This window comes from Ornithorhynchus anatinus, chromosome 19 (assembly GCF_004115215.2).
Source record: "Ornithorhynchus anatinus isolate Pmale09 chromosome 19, mOrnAna1.pri.v4, whole genome shotgun sequence".
NCBI lineage: Eukaryota > Metazoa > Chordata > Mammalia > Monotremata > Ornithorhynchidae > Ornithorhynchus > Ornithorhynchus anatinus.
In genome coordinates, this window is record NC_041746.1 from 28,013,150 (window position 1) to 28,033,734 (window position 20,585).

Here is a 20,585-nt window from a genome sequence, read left to right on the forward strand (position 1 = left end):
AAGCTTTGAGAGTGATAAGGCCTAGCACTTGGGGTTATTTATTTTGGAGGTGCTGGATTTTTAGCAAGTGTGCTTTTTACCAGCTGTTAACTACTACTTGTCCTAGTGTGTGTGAGAATTCAATAGCCTTTTCAGATTAATTGGAACAGTTGCCTGTTTTACATTAACTTGGCATAAGTTCCAAGGTAGCAACAGGTCATTATTTCAAACGAATTTTGTGGCAGTATGTTTATCTTGGTTTCTCACATCAATCACAGAACAGAACTCTTTCACTTAAGGGTACCGTCCCTTCTAAGAAGGAGAGAATCATTTTTTATTGCCTTGCCTCTTATTTAGGAGTTAATGGTAGGTTGGATATGTTTTCCTAGAATAATTTAGACAGAACCACACACTGTAATCGGTGGAACGAGTTGTGTTACAGAATAAGGGGGCTGTAGAGGAGAGAGATCCTCTTGAACTCCTAAAGTTACCAAATATCCATAGCCTCCAGCCTAGTTCTACACACATCTGCAATGGTGGGATAAGTGGGATAACTGAACCGTATTTTTTTTCCCTCACTCTGTTGCTCATAATCTCTCTAATTTACAAAATTAGGTCTTAGCAACCCCTATAGTTTCCATGTCGGCAGTAATGAGCAAGTTAGAACTGCTACGGTTTCCTCTTTTTCTGTATGTGTCTTTTCCATATGGATTGCCTTTTCAGCCAATCTGCACTCGGTTGGATTATGGAGACTTCTGGCTTTCTTGGAAATCTGAAGAAGCATGCAAAATTTAAGTTCATGAGGCATTTGTGCGTGTGCAACTGGAAAAATGGAATGCGAAGCCTTTCCCCAACATCCTGATGATGAGGCTGCTATTGTACAAAACTGTTCCTTTTGATGTTTGTTCTTCTGCACACCAAGTTCTTCCATCTATAAACCAACTGTTTTATAACTAGCCAAGAGGATTGTTACAAGCAAATTCTTGTGTAATAAATGCCTGTTTGACATTTAGTCCTTTGTAAGGCTAAATGGGGGAAGATCTTCTGAGGAGACGTTTGAACTTTGATGGGGTACAGCCTCTGCTACCACAGTCTTCACTTGTGGTTGAGTTGAACATGGGTTGATTGGCTATGATCAGATGAAACAAACAATCTGTCTCTGTGGGTGAATCAAAAGTGCCTGTTCTCACCAGTTTGTAGTTTTGTGCAATATTATAAATCAGTGTGCTGGACAGAATATGTGAAAGAGCACTTAAAGTATAATTTTCTTGTAAGAATAAATGTGCTTATTAAAGACCCTTGGCCTCTTATTGTGTGCATTGGTTTTGGGTTTTAAGTTTGACTCTCATACCTTATTTGGAATGGTTTTCAGATTCCACCTCGATATGGTTCCTTCTGTCCTTTACCCTTCTGCAAAAACTCTAGCTTGTAGGGGAGCATATGGGTGACTCCACATAATCTAGTCTAATTTAACCTATAAAAAGGGAAAATAATCTGGCCAGACTTCCAAGATCATACTCCCCTCCTGTCCCCTGTCCCCCCAGCAGTTATACATTATAGTTTGAGAGTAGGAGAAGTTTTTTTTTTTTCTGGCAAATGAATAATAAATTGCTTTAGAGGCGGTAGCTTGCATCTTCTCCACCGCTCCCCTTCTCCCCTGTTCTCCACCTCACCTCCTCAACTCCCCTTTTCTAACCAGAGCCTTCAGCCTTCCTGGGTGGTACTAGAAGTGCATTGCTGAATTGACTGTAAAGCGTTTATCCTTAGAAGGGTTAGAGCAGGAGAAAGAAGATCAACTTACAGTGAAGCCCCTCTCTCCAAAATAGTGTAACGTCCGGTTTTCAGTGTCCGATCTGTCCATCTGCTATGGTCCAGTGAAGAGGGTTGACAGTCTGGGGTGTCAGCTTGGCCTCAGACCAAGTGCTAGGGAAAGGGGAGTCAAACACTTTATAAAAAAAAAAGGTATTTGTTAAGCACTTACCATATGCCGGGCATTCTACTAAGCTGTGGGGTGGACACAGGATAATCAGATAGGTCGTAGTCCGGGTCCCACGTGGGGCTCATGATCTTCAATTCTTATTTACAGATGCGGTAACTGAGGCACAGAGAAGCTGTGACTTGCCCAAGATCACCCAGCAGACAAGTGGTGGAGCCAGGATTAGAATCTAGTCCAGTGCTTAGAACAGTGCTTGACACAGCGAGTGCTTAAAGTAGAACCAACGTGTTTTAGAGACAGACGGAGAAGGGAGTCGAGGATAATGCCAAGGTTATGGGTGTGTGAGATGGAGGGGAGAGTATACAGCCCAGGCACCCGATGAAGCTTGACTAGTGACAGAACAGTTTTCTTTGAGGAGACTTGGGTGTGGGTGGAGGAGTGGAAAGTGAGAAGTGGGAGAGTATCAAAGGTATCAGATAATCTTGAGACTGATGTTGTGGGAGGGAATGTGTCTGCTGTTCTTTTGTACTCTCCCGAGCGCTGAGCACAGTGCTCTGCAAACCGTAAGCGCTCAATAAATACGATTGACCGGTCACCTTAAACACTCAATCCACTCTCACACAGCAACATCAGTCACTCCAGGCTCCATCCTCGCTCAGCACAGACCTGATCAGTCCCCTGCCTGGGCCTGTTTTGTGACGGCAGTCTCCTTGGTCAGAAGCCAAGGTTTGGCTCCAGCAGAAATGAAACATTCCTCTGGCTTCCGCTGACACTTCAACAGCTTGTAGGACTCAGACATAAACAGGAATGTAGAAGTAGAAGTGTGCAAATATACTGGCAAAGAGTTAGAAGTGTATTTTTTAAAGACCACCAATAAACAACTTTATTTGATCTTTATGGAAGGGGAGAACAGAAGGCTCATGCTTTTATCCCAAGATGTACATTTGAAAGTCAAAAACAGGTCGATTTCCTCAAGTTACCGATATTGAAGTAAACCACCGCTCACTTATTCGAAATATCCTGGTCTCTTAGAAAATAAAGACCCCAAAGGCACCAGCATGGAAAGTGATAGATTAAAAATATGGAAATACTGTAGAACTGGAAAAGCTAGAGCTGAAAAAAAAATCAGACTAATAGGGGAATGAAAAGCAGTGTAGCCTCATGGAAAGGGCACGGGCCTGGGACTCAGTGGACCTGGGTTCTAATCCCAGCTCTGCCCATTTCTGTGTGACCTTGGGCAAGTCACTTAACTTCTCTGGGCCTCAGTTTCTTCAATTGTACAATGGGGATTAAATCCTACTCTCTCCTTAGACTGTGACCCCCACATGGCCAGGGATCGAGTCCGACTTGATAAACGTGTATCTGACCCAATGCATAGAATAGTGCTTGACACATAGCCCTTAAATACCATAAAAAAATGAGGTGGTGTAAAAGGTATGCAGGTCTGATGTGTTGAAGTAATTTCTAAAACAAACTCTAAATTTAATGGTACTTAGCTTAAACTGTTTGAGGCAGCCATTATACTTCCTGATTTCACTTACTTAAGAATTCCAGTTATCACCATTGTTCTCAGATACACCGAAAGGATTTTTTTCCTCTGTATTCTGTGAGTTACTAGGAAGTCTCTTTTGAAGACTTCCACCTACACCGGCAATTCCTTGTAAATACAAGTTCTTTGAGGAAGGATATTTGGAAAACATTTTGGCTAAGGCCAAGTTCCAGGGTAAACTCAGTGATAAATAAGAAACACCACCCAATCTACCTGCCAGGAGGGCAGGAGAAAATGGTCTAGTACTTACAAGGGGGGAAACTGATAAATGTTTATGATAAATGGGAGACTGTAGAGAAATTTTTTTTATGGTATTTAAGAACTTACTATATGTCAGGCACTGTACTATGTGCTGGGGTAGATACAAGCTAATCAGGTTGGACACAGTCCCTGTCCCATGTAGTGTTCACAGTCTTAATCCCCATTTTACAGATGAGGTAACTGAGACTCCAGAGAATAATAATAATAAGTTGGCATTTGTTAAGCACTTTCTATTTGCCAAGCACTGTTCTAAGCACTGGGGTAGATACACAGTAATCAGGTTGTCCCCCATGGGGTTTACAGTCTTAATCCCCATTTTTACAGATGAGGTAACTGAGGCCCCAGAGAAGTGATGCAACTTGCCCAAGGTCATGCAGCAGACTAGTGGCAGAGTCAGGATTAGAATCACTGCTATTGCTTGCTATTCTTGAGGTCTCCTTAACTATGAACATTTGAGCTGAACAGGGCCCTGCTCAGGGTCCTTACTGAATCCATCCATGACTTCTGCCAATCACTTAATCACCTAATCAATTAATCACTAATCACCCTTCTTGATCACGCCTGGCTTCTGGATTGCTGTTCTCCTCAGGTCAGAGGGAGTCCCTCCCTTTAAGGAGAGAGGCTCGTTGGAGAGAAAGGGATGGCTCAGGGTCCATCAAACAGGGGTGGAAGGGGGTATGGAAATGTGAGAGCTGTTTTTATTCTCTTAAATCAGGCCCTGGAATACCGAGCCAGATAATTTGGCTATAAATTAGGAGTAATAGTAATATTTATTGAGCGCCCACTTGGTGCAATTTGCTAAAATTTGTAAAGTATTTGGAAGTGATATGGACCCTTCCCACAAGGAGCTCACATTCTAATGCGGGAGACAGATATAAAAAAAAGTCCCAATCGAAACAGAGACCCAGGTGAAATTATCCCCTGGGCAGATGGTTTTTAGACCCCTTTAGCCAGGGTGTCTTTAATCATGACTATCAAGTACCTATTCTATGTAAAGTAGGGTACTAGGTCCTGGGGGACGGACACTAAAAATCAAACTGGACGTACACTAAAAGTCAAACTGCACGTACCCGTGCACAAACGCACGTAAAAGTCAAACTGCTGGCTCTTATTCTGGAAGAGTTTACAATCTAAGGTGTGTTTACTGTCCAGGAGGTTAATTGTTGTCACGGCTGCCATTGGGATAAATTGAACCCCGGGAGTTGGGGAGAGTCAAGAACCCCTCCTGAGGAAGGGGCAACTTTGTTCTGGAGGGGGCTTCCTCTTCCCCAGTGCCTAAACCTGGCCCTGCCACTGTCAGCCACCGCTTCTAACGGATGCATCCATCGGCCTTTATGTTAAATATTCAGGGGCCCGTAGAAATGAACTGTGGAGACTAATTTTAATAGAGCTAGAACTCTGAATCCCCTCCCTTAGATACTGTGTCTTTCAGGTTCCCATTGCTCGCTGACATACCTCTACCATGACAACGGTAATAGTGAGTGAAGGTTGAAAATTTTGGCGAGCAGTTGTGATTACAAAAATCTCACTTGCAGGGCTGAATGAAGTGATTCTCTTCCCCCGTCGGTTTATGTCACTAATTGAGGTATTGAGAGAGTGAGTTCCTTGGGCCCATAAGTGTATTGAGTGAGCAGGGAGAAGGGTGAACATTTATGAAAAAATGGACCAGTATATTAAGTTAAATAAAATATACGCCGCTGGGAATATTATCCGGGAATACTTATCAATGGCATGGGTGTCAATCCGCATGCTTACGTAGCTCCTCTGGCTTTTCCTCCGGCTGGTGTTCCTTTCCGGGCCCAGAGTCAGCTGCACCATCATCCTGTCCGGTTTATCGCCATTTTCAGAAACAAAATGTCCCAGTTCGTTTACCTCTCCATCGCTGTAACTGCCATCCACCATCATGGGCCGGGGCTGAGGTAACCCACACGCGCAGGGAAGCTGGAACAGGGGAAGGAGTGAGACTCTGACCGGCAGAACAGGTCGCATTTTCCCTCTTGCCTCTTCCCCTGCCCCCACCTTTTCTGTTATTCTTTTTCTTTTCAGAGACAAAAGCAAAAATGTTCTGAGATACAGTCCCTGCCCTCACAAGACCTTACATGTTCATAGGGGTCGCAAGAAGAACATACAGTCAAGGTAAATCCAAATAAATTTAATCATTTTGTAAGGCCTGAAGGAGAGAGCCTGGTTGGGAGGTGAAAATAGGTGAGGGGTTAATCAAGGAAAGCTTCCTGGAGAAGGAGGAGTTGGTAAAATGAGGGAGTTAAGGCGTGAATAAGTTAAGTGACTTGCCCAAGGTTATGCAGCAAGCAAGTGGCAGAGCTGGGATTAGAACCTAAGTCCTCCCAGACCCGAGCTCACTCCACTAGATCATGCTGCTTCTCATTATTATTATTAATACTATTAATATAAGTGGAGGGCCCGGCTGGGGCACAGTCATCTTGATGACAGTCCCAGGGCTTTAAAGGTACCCCAAACTCACCCTGTCCCTCAGCTTCCTCTCCTTGCGCTCTTGGACGGTGGTCAGGTAATTCACCGCTGCATATTCTAGCACCGAGAGGAACACGAACACGAAGCTGACCCAGAGGTAGATGTCCACAGCCTTGATGTAGGACACGCGGGGCATGGAGGCGTTCACGCCCGTGATGATGGTCGACATAGTCAGCACCGTCGTAATACCTAGGGACAGATGCATCGGGCTTCAGTGAATGGTGCTGCAGAATCGGAAGAAGGGAGCAAGGGCAGGTGGGAGCCCAGGATGTCATTAGTCACAGCTACTCAGTGTGTTTCTGCCTCTTTAAAAATTCACCTTTCACAGGGAGTGATTCGCCTTTCTGTAATGGCATCTGAATATTTGGTGTGTTTAAATTCCCTTGTGAGAAAAAGCATAGTCACTTAAATCAAAGCCTTGGAAATATTAATATGCAATCATGGGAGAACTGGGAGGAAAGTTTGATGAACCGAATGCCTGAGATTTGTCAAACTACCTATCCTGAGCCACTTCAGTTCTAACTTTTGAAGAAAATGCAATAATCTTAATAATCATAAATTATCCTCAGTGGCTTCGCTTTCCCTTCCTCCAGCTCATTCCACTTCACCTGGTTCAAACATGAAATCACGATTATTGCCACTTCTTGGTCTGCCTAGTATTCCATCCAGTCCAAGATTCTGTCTCCAAGCAACAGGATACGTAGAGGAAATGTGGATTGGTTTCTTGCACTTTGCCCACAGAATCTGCAATATTGCCCCAAGTAACTTTTTTAGAGACCACAATCCCATGAAATCTGGATCCTCAGACAGTACTCAGACAGGTAGACCTTTTTAGAGAAGCAGTAGAACTGATCACTAGGTTTTAATCACAAACTTTTTAACGTGAAGCCAATATTAATGTGCAGATGCCAAGAGTTTTTCCATATTAATGACTCCCAGGAAATCAAGATACCTTACTCTTTAAATACTTGGATCCGAACCCTTCAAGCACTTGATATTCACCCCTCTCTTGACCCCACAGCACTTATGAATGTACCCGTAATTTTTTATTTGCATTAATGCCCATCTCCCCCTCTACAATAATAATGTTGGTATTTGTTAAGCGCTTACTATGTGCAGAGCACCGTTCTAAGCGCTGGGGTAGACATAGGGAAATCAGGTTGTCCCACGTGGGGCTCACAGTCTTAATCCCCATTTTACAGATGAGGTAACTGAGGCACAGAGGAAGTGAAGTGACTTGCCCACAGTCACATAGCTGCCAAGTGGCAGAGCCGGGATTCGAACCCATGATCTCTGACTCCAAAGTCCGTGCTCTTTCCACTGAGCCACGCTACAATGTAAGCTCCTGTGACCAGGAATTGTGCCTACCAACTCCACTGTACTGTACTCTTTCAAGCGCGTAGTACAGTGCCCTGCACACATTAAATACCACTAAATGATTACCTAGAGGAACCCTGGCAGGCACCGCTCTGCGATCGATCCAGAAGGACACCCAGCTCAGCATGACCATCAGGGTGGCGGGGAAGTAGGTTTGGAGCAAGAAGAAGAAGATGTGGCGACGCAAAGTGAAGTTGATGTACAGGCGGTTGTACCACCCTGTGGGACAGAGGGGAAAAAAGAGCCTTCCCTCAGCAACTCCAACCCTTTCCTAGAATACTTTTCACTCAAGGAGGCAAAGTTTAACAGTCATTAAACCCTGGCTTTCCTGCAAGTAAAGGGGAGGGAGCTGAGGTCCATTAACAGTTCAATCCTCCCATTAACCCCAAGCTGATCCAGGAGGGGACTAAGGAGAGTCAGCCAGATATACTCCCAGCAGTCTTAAATCACAGTTTCAGGGCTCCTACTAAGTTTATGCTTTCTCATAGTGGCATAGCCTAGTGGATAGAGCACGGGGCTGGAAGTCAAAAGGACCTGGGTTCTAATCCCAGTTTCTCCACTTGTCTGCTGTGTGACCTTGGGCAAATCACTTCACTTCTCTGTGTCTCATTTACCTCAGCTATAAAATGGAGATCCAGATTGTGAGCCCCATATGGGACAGGTGGATTAACTTGTATCTACCCCAGTGCTTAGAACAGTATTTGGAACATAGTAAGTGCTTAAAAAGTACCATAATTATTATCATGTTAAAATATCAAAGCCTTTTCCCAGAGAGACCCTTGAAGCCATCTCTGGGTTTTTTTTCTGCCCCTCTGCACCTATTTGCTATTCCAGAACACCTAGGTAGCAGTGGAAGGAGCAGAGGAGCTGTCAAGCTGCAGAGCTGGGGGCAGAGAAGATGAAAAAGCACAGATCTGCGCAGGTCTGATCATTCCCTATAGACAGAGAATATGCAATAAACAGGAATGATCACAAGAGACCTGGGAGTCTTTGAAGAGAAATTTGCCAAAGGTTCTATTTAGAAGCCCAACATCTACAGGGCTAGCTAAATAGCTAGCTTCCCTGTCTGTTCCTTTCTTGGGAAGCATGAGTGAAAGTGATCATGGTAGCCAGTCCCATCACTGCATCCCAGGGAGGCAGATTAGCAACATCTTGGATTGCTTTGCTGTGGTTTCCAACACCACCCCGTTAGGTGGGTATAAGGCACGCAGCATAAAACCCCACCTGCTAGTCGCACTTAAGGTAGAGCTTAGTGGTGAAAGGGAATGTCCAAATCGACTGCATGCCCCCACTTTTGACATATTGGCTCCTGCAGATTCAGATTTGGCTACTGGGCTGGGCAGAAGGTTGTCCTGGGCACGCATGTGAATTCGGTTTCCCTCATCCCCACTCGGGCCTCTCTCCTGCCTCTCCCCTCTCCAAAGCTCTCCCTCATTCCTCCTGTCCATAGCAGACTTGCCTGTGCTGCTGTAGAAGGCAAGTTTTGTGGTGGTGTGAAATTCTTGTATGAGGAACTGGGATAGTGAGATCCTCTCATCTGTCTTTAAAGAATCATTTCCTTTTTTCCAGTAGAGCATAAGATCATCTTCCGTGTAGGCATCTAACAAGACAGGAGCACATAAGACAGGTATAAAGCAAGTGCTTAACAAATCCCATCAAAATAACAAAAATGTAGTACAGAGAAAGGCAGCGTGGAGTAGTGAGAAGAGTGCAGGTCTAGAGCACAGAGGCCCTGCTTTCTAGTTCCTGCTCTACCTTTTGTCTGCTGTTTGACCTGAAGCAAGTCACAATCTCTCTCTACCTCAGTTTTTTCATTTGAAAAATGGGAGAAGACTATTTGTAATTCTTGCCTTTCTCCACTTCACAGGGAGGTGAGGGCAAAAATGGACCAAGTCATGTAAAAGCTCTACATAAAATCAAGGTGGTATTACTATTCTTGTTATTATTAATAAAGGAGGGACATCCTTTAAGAGTCAAGCAAGTAGACAAAAATCCTCTGGGAATTTTCTAGGGAGAGTGGGCTTTCTATTCCTGCACTCTCTCAGAGTTTCAGGTGGGGACCCTATGACTAGCCTTTTAATCAGCTATTGATACCCCCATTAGTGGTTCTGAAGGAGGTTTTTTGCAGATCTCTATTGAACTCTTGCTGGAAAGGGAGTACCACCATTGAGAAAAGCCCAGGGGGCCTTGGAGACTCATTTTGAGTTATCTCTGGCTTATCACCCCTTCTTTTGTACTTACAACTTTCAATCTCAAGCGAACATGTTTGAGTATCAAGGGGAAAGCGGCTGAAATCCATATTGCACATCGCAGTGACCGTGACCCTAGAAACAAAATTACATCATTGAAGATTTTTAATTTTACCAAATATCCTCAGTCTTCTCCTTGTCAGTACTAGGGACACATACTGTTCTGTAAACTTGTCCACTAAACTATAAGCTCACTGTGGACAAGGATGTGTTTACGATGTTGTATTGCACTCTCCCAAGTGTTTAGTACAGAGTTTTGCACACAATCAATGCCATTGATTGTTTTAGGGTAAAGACCAGTACAACAATACAGAATAGTATTTAACAGTCCTTGGACGTTGATACATCAGAACTTGTAGTTTACCACCCCCACAGTAGTTGGGATTTTAAAAAATTAATTTAATCTCCATCAACAAAAATAAAAATCTCTAATATGCATCATATAATGCATTATCCCATAACAGAGGTCTTGAGACCTCTAGCAATGGGCAATAAATATCTGACACAGACTGAGTTATAAACGTTTTTTAAAAAGAGGCTTTGGAGGGCAATACAGTGTCTGCACATAGTGCTTAACAAATACCATAATTATTATTTCTAAGCACAGATCACAATTTATGTAAAACTAGTAGAAATACCCAGTCTCCACAGGATTATGTACTTCTCTTTCTTCACCCACTTCTCCCCTCCTCCCGATCCCCGCCCCCACCATTTCCCTTCCCTAGTCCCTCCACTTTCCCTAGTTCTCCTCTCGTACCAGTCCACTCACTATTCCTCTTCTCCTGAAAGTGCTCTGGGAATAAAAGTGCTCTGGTGGTGACAGTCGGCTCTGCGGTGGTTCGATGGTTGAGGGCTGCAGGGCAGGGGACTGGGTCTGTCCCACCCCCAATGCCAATGGTCAGTGATGGCCTGCTGGGTCGCCTCCGAGCTTCCGCAAAAGACAGGGCTCGGCCTGGCCCCAAGTGGTGGCACCTCCTCTCTCCTGAGGGCAAACCAGGCATTTCAACCTTGCTTCCCACGACCTCTGGCTGCAGATGAAGTCCCCTGCTCATGCCTTCCCTCCCAGATTCCTGTGGACCCCTCCTCTCCCCCACCTCAGAGAAGGGGTGCTGGGCCGCATAAATTTTTCCTTCTCTTCTCTCCTCATTCTCCCCTCCTTCTTCCCTCCCCTCTGCCACGAGCCTCCCCAGCTACTCCCCAGGCCCTGAGATTCCCCACACCGATTCTGGAAGGACTCACCAGGGATCCCCAACGGCTGCCCTGCTTCCTGTTCCCTCTCTGGTTCTGTTTGGAGACTCCAGAGATAATAGAGACACCCCCTCCCACCCAACCAGAGGCCCAACAGTGTATGGTAATGATGGTGCTGCTTGGCTAAGAGTCACTTCTGTAGAAAGCCAGGTTTTCTCCAAATATCCCAAACCTGGTTTGGCCCCAGGACTGATCAGGGACAAGTGGAGAAGTGAATATAAATCTCACCCTTCCCCGTCTTTCTTCCATGAGCTTGAAAGGTATTGTTGCTGAGTAAAGAAACCTAGTGGAAAGAGTGTGGACTGGGAAGTCAGAGACCTGGGTCCTAATGCCGGAACTGCCATTTACCTGCTGGGTGACCTTGGTTAAGTCACTTCTCTGTGCTTCAGTTTCTTCATCTGTAAAATGGGGGTTAGGCAGATACCTGTCCTCTCTCCCCTCTAGGCTGTGAGCCCCATGTGGCATGGGAGCTGTGTCCAACCTGATTATTTTATATCTAGTACAGTGCTTGGTACATGGTAAGCGTTTAATATATAGCCCGGTTATTTTACCGTTGTCTTTGGCCCTGGTCTTTGGTGGGATGGACGGGCCTGGAATGGCTCTCACTGTTCTGTGTTTTCCTGACTGTCAGAACTAAATGCCCAGGAGAACGTAGGCTGGGAGCCGGGACATAAATCTGAAAATCTGCCTCACTGTTCACTGCCCATCTGGCCCTAGGGTGAGTCACCGGAAAATGAACACAGCCCACTGGTAGGGAGCCGGGCAGAAGGATTTAGAAGGTTGCACCCACCCCAGCCCTCCCCAAAGCCTTTCCTGTGGGAGCCATTTCAGGCATTTGCAGATGAAATTGCCATGAGAGCATTCTCCAAAATGATATCTGATACCAGACTTTCGGATAGCAACCAGGGAAGGAAAATACAATTTCTTTCTTTATCAAGGTTTAAAATATTGCCTTTTTTTGATGGCGGAGGCTGAATGAGCGGGGGTGGAGGGGCAGAAAAAAGTGTCTGGATACACTGCCATAAAAACAATGTCAGCTAAAGGGAAACTGAAATTATATGCACCAAAATACACGGTACATGAGCAAAGATGGAAATATAAACATTGAGATTTGGGGAGAACTGGTCAATTTAGCTATGGAAAGCCATGAGAGAAGAAGGGAATTTCTTAAGGTTAGGGGACTCTGCTCAATCATTCAGTGGTATTTAATGAGCACTTACTTTGTGCAGAACTTTGTACTAAGTCCTTGGGAGAGTACAAAAAAGTATTATATAACTGCTCCTACAGATGCATTTTAAAGCTCTATTAAAATCAAGAACGATCATCTTGATGCCCTCGCCCACAGGCCTGGTTGGATTTCCTACACTTCCAGAGAAGAAATAACCAGCCTGGAGAAAGAATCCTCAGACAAGCCTACAGAGTGGACATTTTTCAGGCCGAAAGTTTTTCTTCACTGGGCTTCAAAGTCACTTCTACCTTTTTTCTCCTTTTAAACTGCTTGTCAGAGGGAATTGAAGACCCTCCCCTTCTGTGCTCAGGACCAAGCCACCCGGGTCTGTCCCGGCCAGCAGCCGGGCAGGAAGGGGACCGGTAGCCGGTCGAGTACCTGAGGCTGTAGAGCACCTGCCCGTCGGGCTGGACACGCAGCATTACGTTGTCAGTGGTGGTGTCGTGGATGAACGAGCGCTTGGAGTGCACGAAGAACATGTCGGGGACCCAGATCTTCTTGACCAGCCTGCCGTCGAATGTCATGCTCTGGTTGTTGGTGCTTGGGAAGGACAGCCTCTGGTCCTTCCAGTAATGCCTCAGATACAGCGTCATGGTGAAGTCCTGCACCAGAAGAGGGGAGGCCACCCACTTAACCTCTTAGCAGCGCAGAGCACCCGGTGCAGAGGAATGGATGAGAACCACTTTTCGCCTCTCCTTGCTCTCTTCCTCCCAGGCCCCTCAGAGGGCCCAGAGATAGTGGGATGAAGCAAAGGAAATGTCACCTGTGTGTGAAGCCATTTGGGTGTGGTGTGTGTGGTGTCCCATCCTGTTATCCTGTCTGCCCCCCTAAACACACACACACACGTTGAACATGGAGGCCCCCCGTCTCCATCCCCACCCCATCTTCAGGACTCTTTTAAACTTCCATCCCCACAGTTCCCATGCTCCCATCCCTTATGCTTCCTTGAATCCTCATCTCACTTCCAGGAGTAATTTCTAAGGAACAGTTGAAAACCCAGTTCGAGCTATTTGTTGGCAAAGAGAAAAGGCAGTTTTAGAGACTGGGAATAGTGGAATGTAAAGGCTCTGGAGCAAGTCTTGGGAGGTGTGGGCAGCTCCCCTCCTCCCCCAGAGAAATGGCCTAGGTTTGGGCAGACTTGGTGGACTTCTGCATGAAGTTGTGTTTGATGTCAGTGTAACATATATTGTCACGTGCTCTCAGGGTGCAGAACCTGTGAGGTCCCTCAGTGGCCATGGTAGATAGAAGAGAGAGGGGATGGTTAACATGGATGCCCAGGGGTTTCCAGCTAAGAAAAGTGGAAGCTGTTGACCTCAGGGATGAGGCTAAGTTGATCCCAGAGTTCCAGGGTCACATCAATTGGGGTCTCAGAGATAAGACTCAGCAGTTCCTCGCTTCTGAGCAATAAAAGTCACCAGCTGCTTTGTGTTAAAGCCTGAGCAGCTACAGCAACACTTACCATATCCACCTCTGAAATGCTGTCCAGGCTCTCAACTTGCACATCTACTCCAACAGGGATGGCAGGGCCTAGATAATGTAGAATATATGCATATATATATATTAAAACAGATTATGATGAGACCAGATATTTCCCTTGTTTTGGTTTTAAAGTCACCACTTTAAAGCCTGAGGAAGTGGGCCGTCCCGCTGGAGCAGGGGTTCTGAGTGACACCAGCAGATCCATTTTTCACAAACACCCTGAGTCTATGAAGCCAATCACACCTGAACAGATTAGTCAAAAGCCACCTGAGAAGCAACCTGGAGAGTTCAGGCAGGTGACTCCAGCATCATGGTGCAATGTTCCAAACCAAGGTCAGTGTCTCAGATCATCAATCGATCAATGGTATTTACTGAGTACTCACTATGTGTAGAGCTCTGTACTTAACGCTTGGAGAAAATACGATATAATAGAGTTGGTAGACAAAATCTAGAGTAAAGGAGAGCCCTTATCGTCATCATCATGTTGATCTTGAGTAAGATTTTCCCCTCAACCCAGGCAAGAATGTTCATGCCTTTCCTACCTCCAAAGCCTGGCCTCATGCTGAAGTCATGGTCGTCTATTCTCAGAAGTTGTTCTGATTTCGTTAGTGGCGATTTGGTGATGTCAGGACTCCTTTTTAATATTGGGCTATTCAGAAAGCACAGATATGATTATACTTAGGCCTCTGCAGAGGAGAATCAAATTTATTCTAGCATTAATTCCTGTCAGGATTTTGCTGGTTAAAAAAGATACTGAAATTTCCTCCCTCCCTCCTTCCTCTTCCTTCTCTCTCCATGACTTTGGCAAATATTGAGAAGTACTCCACAAACATATATTCCCATGAAATCCAGAGTCCAAGGGGACAGGAAAGAGGGCAGAGCCTATTAAGTTTATTTGAGACTCCCTGCCTGATTTCTACTGAGGTCAACCTATGACTCCGAGGCATTAGGCTTGATGCCCAAGGCTTGTTTTCATGGCAACTATAGGCCTAGCCTAATTGTTCATTCTTCCTCATGCTCTGCTTCAGATTTCCTCTTCCCACTTGAATCATCAGAGATAAGGGAAAGCCCATGAGATTCTGGGGTTTGTTTAATAATAACTGTGGTATTTGCTAAGCCCTTACTGTACTAAATATTTTGGGAGATAGAAGATAATTAAGCTGGACACAGTCCCTGTACCACATGGGGCTCACGGTCTAAGTAGAAAGGAGAACAAGTATTAAATCTCCATTTTTCACTTGAGGAAATTGAGGCACAGAGAAGTTAAGTAACTTGGCCAAGGTCATACAACAGGCAAGTGACAGAGTCAGGGTTAGAATACAAGTCCTCTGTCTCCAAGGCTCATGCTCCTTCTACTCCCTCTCCCCCATTTCTCTTTCTCTCTCTCTGACTGAGAGTCCCTTGTGGGACAAGGACTGTGTCCAATCTGCATTTATTGTATGCACCCCTGTGCTTTCTTTGTTTGTCCCCGCAGTAAGCTGTTAAGAACTCCCACAACTATTATTGTTGTTATTCTTTTACTAACCCTTCTTGCACTTTTCCCACCCTTTACCTCCCAGAAAAAAGTGAGTGTGATGGGGAAGAGACCAAATTAGTGCATTGATGTTTTGGTTGCCTACCTGCCTTGTTTGGGAATTTCCTCAAAAGCAGCCCGCCTCTGTCGTTGAGGTCTGCTGTAAATAAAGCAGCAGAAAAAGCACAAAGTAAGAAAGCCTGAGTACTCAAACCTGTGCCTGTGCTTATTTCAATCAAATAGGCAGTCAGTGATATTTGCTGTGAACTGAGTCTAAAGCATTGTACTAAGTTCTTTGGAAAGTACAACAGAACCAAACATACATTCCTCGAAGAGTGTACAGGCTAATGGGAGAGAGATAATAATTATTTACAAATATTGGGACCAGGAGGGATAGGATTAAATAGGAAAGGGTACAAACAGATCAGCATGAAATATCAGAATAATAACTGTGGTATTTAAGTGCTTTCCATGTACCAGACACTGTACTAAACTCTGAGGCGGATATAAGCAAATCAGTTTGGATACAGTCCCTGTCCCATGTGGGGCTTACAGTCTCAATCCCCATTTTACAGATGAGGTAACTGAGGCCCAGAGAAGTGAAATGGCTTGCTCAAGTTACACAGCAGACAAGGGATGGAGTCAGGATTAGAACCCGGGTCCTTCTGAGTCCCAGGCCTGTGCTCTAACCACTCCACCAGTCCGCCACTTAATTAATCGATTCAGTAAGGCTTTCTGGAGGTGGTAGGTACTGTCCCTAGCAAATGCAAGGAAACCACAAAGGGTCCAGTCCAGTTCCAGTCAAGTATGGAAAATACCAACCATTCAGAGAGCATCTGAGGGTGAAAGGCATCAGAATCCACTTCCTTTTAGGGGATGTGAGAAACTATTTTCCCAGGACTGGTCTTGTGGAGAGATGAATGCTTGTCAAAGGTCAGGGGAGGACTGATGGTGCTTGCCCTGACAGGTACTCTGTCTCTCTCCTTCACCATCTTTTAGAGCAAAGACCTGTTCTAATCTCCCCAGCTGCATTTCATCAGCAGACTCTGTCTTGCTGAATCCCCAGCAATGACTCATCCGATTATATGAGGCTTCACTTGTTCTTCCGCGGACCCAGGAAATGAAAACTCCTGGGATTGACGCTGACACAGGACATTCTTTAGGACTTGTGACCTTCAGAATCACCTGGTCGGTAGAAGACTTGAGTTAATTCAGACTTGTTTGTCATATTATGCAACACCTGGGTCTCAGAAAGGAGACTCTAAATTAATTGACTTGGCTAGACAATCAACCAGCCTTTTAAATACAACAACAAAGCAATGTATTATTTTAACAGTCTTGTTTCCTAATCCTTTCCCTGCCGTGATTCTGAGAAAGGCAGGGGAAGTCATTAAAGGTCTACTAAGCATCCCTTTGTGATGGCCAAGAGGATACATTAGCTAGAGAAGGGCTTGAAGTCAGAGGACCTGAGTTCTAATCCTAATTTTGCCATTAATTTGCTGTGTGATCTTGGGCAAGTTATTTAACTTCTCTGTGGCTCTGTTCCTTCTTCTTCGAAAAGGGATTCAATACTTGTTCTCCCTCTTACACTGTGAGTCCTGTGTGGGACAGGGACTGTGTCAGACCTGTTTATCTTGTATCTACTTCAGGGTATAGCACACAGTGAATGCCTAATAAATGCCACTATTATTATTGTTATTATCATCATTATTATTTATTAATAATAATAAGAGAGGGTCTCAGGAACCTGGGTCATTGCAGAATGGATGGAGCGCTAAAGCTGCCAAAGATACTGGAAAGGAGGCCCTGGCCCTGAGATGTTTATAAGCTGAACAGCTCACATGGAAGAGAGATAGAAACTAGGTTTGGATTTTGATAAAAGACCTCAGTGTTCAAGGCATGAAGGTGGTCTTTCCTAAGGATGCCCTACTTCTGTATTTTAGAGCAACTTGAAATCAGCAGTGGAGTTGTTGGAGTTACTATAAATGGAAGATGGAATTTAAATAGGAGAAAACAGGCCCTCGATCTCTTTCACTTGCCTACCAAGAGTTCAATTTCTCAGACTTATTCTATCATGGGCTCCAAAAAAGAATCCCATATCTGAGGTCCTAAGAATATAAGGTCATCAGGTCTTGCTATGTGCAGAGCACTGTACTAAGGGCTGGGGAAAGTACATTACACTTGAGCGGACAGGTTCTCTGCAGATAACAAGTTTACAGCCTAGAGTTTGTGTGTCGGTGTGTTCCACTCAGTTGCCCAAAGCTGACTGTGCTGGAATTTACAGCCCAAATCCTACGTCAGGGAAACTAATGGACAGGACACTTCTGGACCCAAATAGAAATTGGCAAGTCACCTGGGCCCACTGAGAAATGGCAGGAATGGGAAACTTAATTTCAATGTGAAGCAAAGATAATAAGGTGGGACCCAAGATTGATAGGGAAAGGCTGTTAAAATTACGCATTTTCCCTTAGACTTAAGGGGAGTTGCTGAGAGATACAGGCAGCTTTGAAGTTTAATGAATCATATCTAAGATTTTCCTCTTGATATTTGATTAATGCAGGGGTTTATCCCTCCTTATAGAAAGTTCTGAATTTCTAGACCTAATTCTGGTCTAAATTGGTAGGTGAAAGGCAAACAGCCTAGGTGAGGAGGTTTGTGTGAGCAGATTGGTTTTGTCAAAGCAGGGTCAGGGAGATTTTTTAAAAAACCCTTCTCCTGCCACTTAACTTTTCCTAGCCTAGGGGATTGCCCTCCTGGCTGCTCTTTTTTTTTGGTTTTTCCTTCCCCCTCATGTGGACTGTTGACATTTCTTGGGCACTACAAGGTGGGTTTTTTGCCTTTCCATTCCTTTCTTGCCTTTCTACAGGCAAGAAAACTCCTGTAGGGGGTGATCCAGAATTTAATGTTAGAGAAAGGGCTGTAACCTGGGGTATACATTTCTTCTTCTTGACCTGGAGCCTGTTCAGCTCAGTCGCTGCCACTGTGGCTCACCACCTCTTAAGTAGACTAGGCTTCAAGAGAGAGTCATTGGGGATTGAGGTGGGTAGCCTGGGCTTAATCGAAGAATGAGGAGGGGAGGGTTTCATTAGGACATACCTCCATGGGAGGGGAATTTGGGGATAACTCTAGAGACTGAGCAGATTTGTTTTACTGCAAAGCAGAGTCTGCTCTACTGAATCCTGAGTTGGGTTTCTCTCTGAGACCCTTATTCAGAGCCGAAGTCCACTTACTGAACCTAGAGAGCTTTTCCAGGGGAGCCATGACCCTTCTATGTGCCTGAATCCTTATGCTCCAGGCCCCAGTCTCTGTATACACAGGCACGGCTTCCAAGCTGCGGAACTCAGCAACAGGAACCAAGGAGGGGGGCGAGCCCGGGTGCTTAAAATCAAAGTAAAGATATACAGTGAAGCATCTGGACCAGATAGAAGGCAGACCAACTGAAAATAAAGACATTGGGAAGCAGCATGGTGTAGTGGATAGAGCACGGTTTGAGGAGTGAGAAGATCATGGGTTTCTAAGACCGGCTCTGCCACCTGTCTGCTGTGTGGCCTTGGGCAAGTCACTTCACTTCTCTGTACCTCAGTTACCTCATCTGTAAAATGGGATTGACACTGTGAACCCCATGTGGGATAGATACTGACTGAGGGCAGGTAAGAGTATTTTCCTTCAAAAACCTAACACCCATCTTCCTGCGATGCCACCCCATCAGCTACATTAGCACTTGTGTGTATTATTTGTTATCAATTTATTTGTGGTTTTTTTTATTTGTCTTGACCCACTCTCTCTTTTACCTATTATATTTTTGGCAATTAGGATTGTCTTGTACCACCCCTTAAATTGTAAACTCTTCCAAGGCAGGGTCACTTGTATCATCCCAAGTGCTTAGTGCCAATCTCTGCACAAAAACGGCCTTCAATAAATAATGCTGCTGCCTGCTGAAAAATCCCTCCTATCAATATGCCTCTATCAATCAATCCATGATATTTACTGAATGCTTACTCTGTGCAGCACACTGCATTAAGCCCCAGGGTCTTGTTTTTTTTCCAGTTACATTTCATGGTAGGTATCGGTATGTGTTCTTATGTAGGTGCCTAATAATAATAATGATAATTGTGGTATTTGTTAAGCACTTCCTATATGCCAAGCACTAGGGTAGACACAAGCTAATCAGGATAGACACAGTTCATGTCCAACATAGGGCTCACAGTCTCGAACCCCATTTTACAGATGAGTAACTGAGGCACAGAAAAGTTAAGTGACTTACCCCAGGTCACAGAGCAGGCAAGTGCAGATCTGGGATTAGAACCCAGGTCCTCTGACTCCCAGGCCTGTGCTTTTTCTGCTAGGCCATACTGTTTCTCCTTGCTGTTTGCTTATTTTCACTAGTCAAGTTCTCTCTGAAAGTCTGCTGGCCCTTAGCAAATGAGTGTGCTGGAGGAGGCTGAGATCGCTGTGAGATGGGTAGAAAGGCAGTAGCCATAACTGTCTCTGGGCTGTAAACCCCATGTGGGGCAAGGACTGTGTCCGACCTGATTATCTGGTCTCTACTCCAGCACTTAGCACCATCCGTGGTACATAACAGTTGTTGTTATTCACAATTAGTAGTATGGACACATGAGCATATACCCTTTAAAACAGTGACCAAACAGCTAATTCGGTGACCCCACTTTCCTCGCATCAGATACTAGAACTGATTATGTTACCAGAATTCTCTGTCTGAGTTTGCAGAGCTCATTCTTTGTCCTCCCAAAAGGCTTGAAATACAATCAACAGGTATAATTAGACCTGACTGTCACCTCTTCTTGCCAAAGGCCCTCCATGTTAGGGCCTCCGTTTTTCCTCACTTGTAGGCACCAAAATAACCGTCTATGGTCCAACAACAAAAGTCATCCAAATCCCCTTATCCCAGAACAATCATTAAGAGATTTAAGAACGAGCAGCCTCACATTAAAAAAAAACCAACAAAACCCTCATGCAAGCATTTGAAAGTGAAATGAAATTTGTCTCCCAAGGGGTGTAAAACCCAATGGGTGAGATAAAATACTCAGGTAAAATACCATTTCTCTTTCAGCAGCACCACCTACATTTGAAACAAAATACTTATTTGCCCTGCTGCCGTAGCCTAAAAGTCAGATTTGACTAAGTAGCCTAAATCTGAATTCATAGACTCACCTGCCCTTCTTGGGAAGATCAAGAATTTCTTTTCCATGTCGGTGGGCTCTGACTTCAATGGCCCAAACCCATCCAAACGACAAAAGGAAAAGGCCAAATTGCAT

At 44.8% G+C, this 20,585-nt stretch overlaps 1 protein-coding gene across 3 annotated transcripts; it reads right to left on the bottom strand.

The window, feature by feature from the left end:
- Positions 1-4,070: 4,070 nt before the first annotated feature.
- Positions 4,071-20,585, bottom strand: LOC114805694 (gamma-aminobutyric acid receptor subunit rho-1-like). 3 transcript variants are annotated; one of them, XM_039914818.1, is made up of 10 exons: positions 20,482-20,585; positions 15,416-15,466; positions 14,339-14,445; positions 13,777-13,844; positions 12,696-12,919; positions 9,834-9,916; positions 9,052-9,192; positions 7,659-7,811; positions 6,208-6,404; positions 4,071-5,666 (listed from the first exon to the last, which is right to left on the bottom strand). In XM_039914818.1, exons 1-10 carry the CDS (start codon positions 20,583-20,585, stop codon positions 5,376-5,378), a joined length of 1,419 nt encoding a protein of 472 aa, XP_039770752.1. In that variant the 3' UTR covers positions 4,071-5,375. The 3 variants fall into 3 exon arrangements, with proteins under 3 accessions (XP_039770752.1, XP_028903230.2, XP_039770753.1); XM_029047397.2 differs by having other exon boundaries at positions 15,416-15,469; XM_039914819.1 differs by lacking the exon at positions 15,416-15,466.

Coding starts and splice junctions, on each gene's coding strand:
- LOC114805694 (XM_029047397.2), bottom strand. CDS start 20,585: ATGCAATTTGGCCTTTTCCTTTTGTCGTTTGGATGGGTTTGGGCCATT. Junction 12,920..13,776: donor GCATTTCAGAGGTGGATATG/GTAAGTGTTGCT, acceptor CTTCTGGTGCAG/GACTTCACCATGACGCTGTA. Junction 9,917..12,695: donor CAGGTGCTCTACAGCCTCAG/GTACTCGACCGG, acceptor TTTTGTTTCTAG/GGTCACGGTCACTGCGATGT.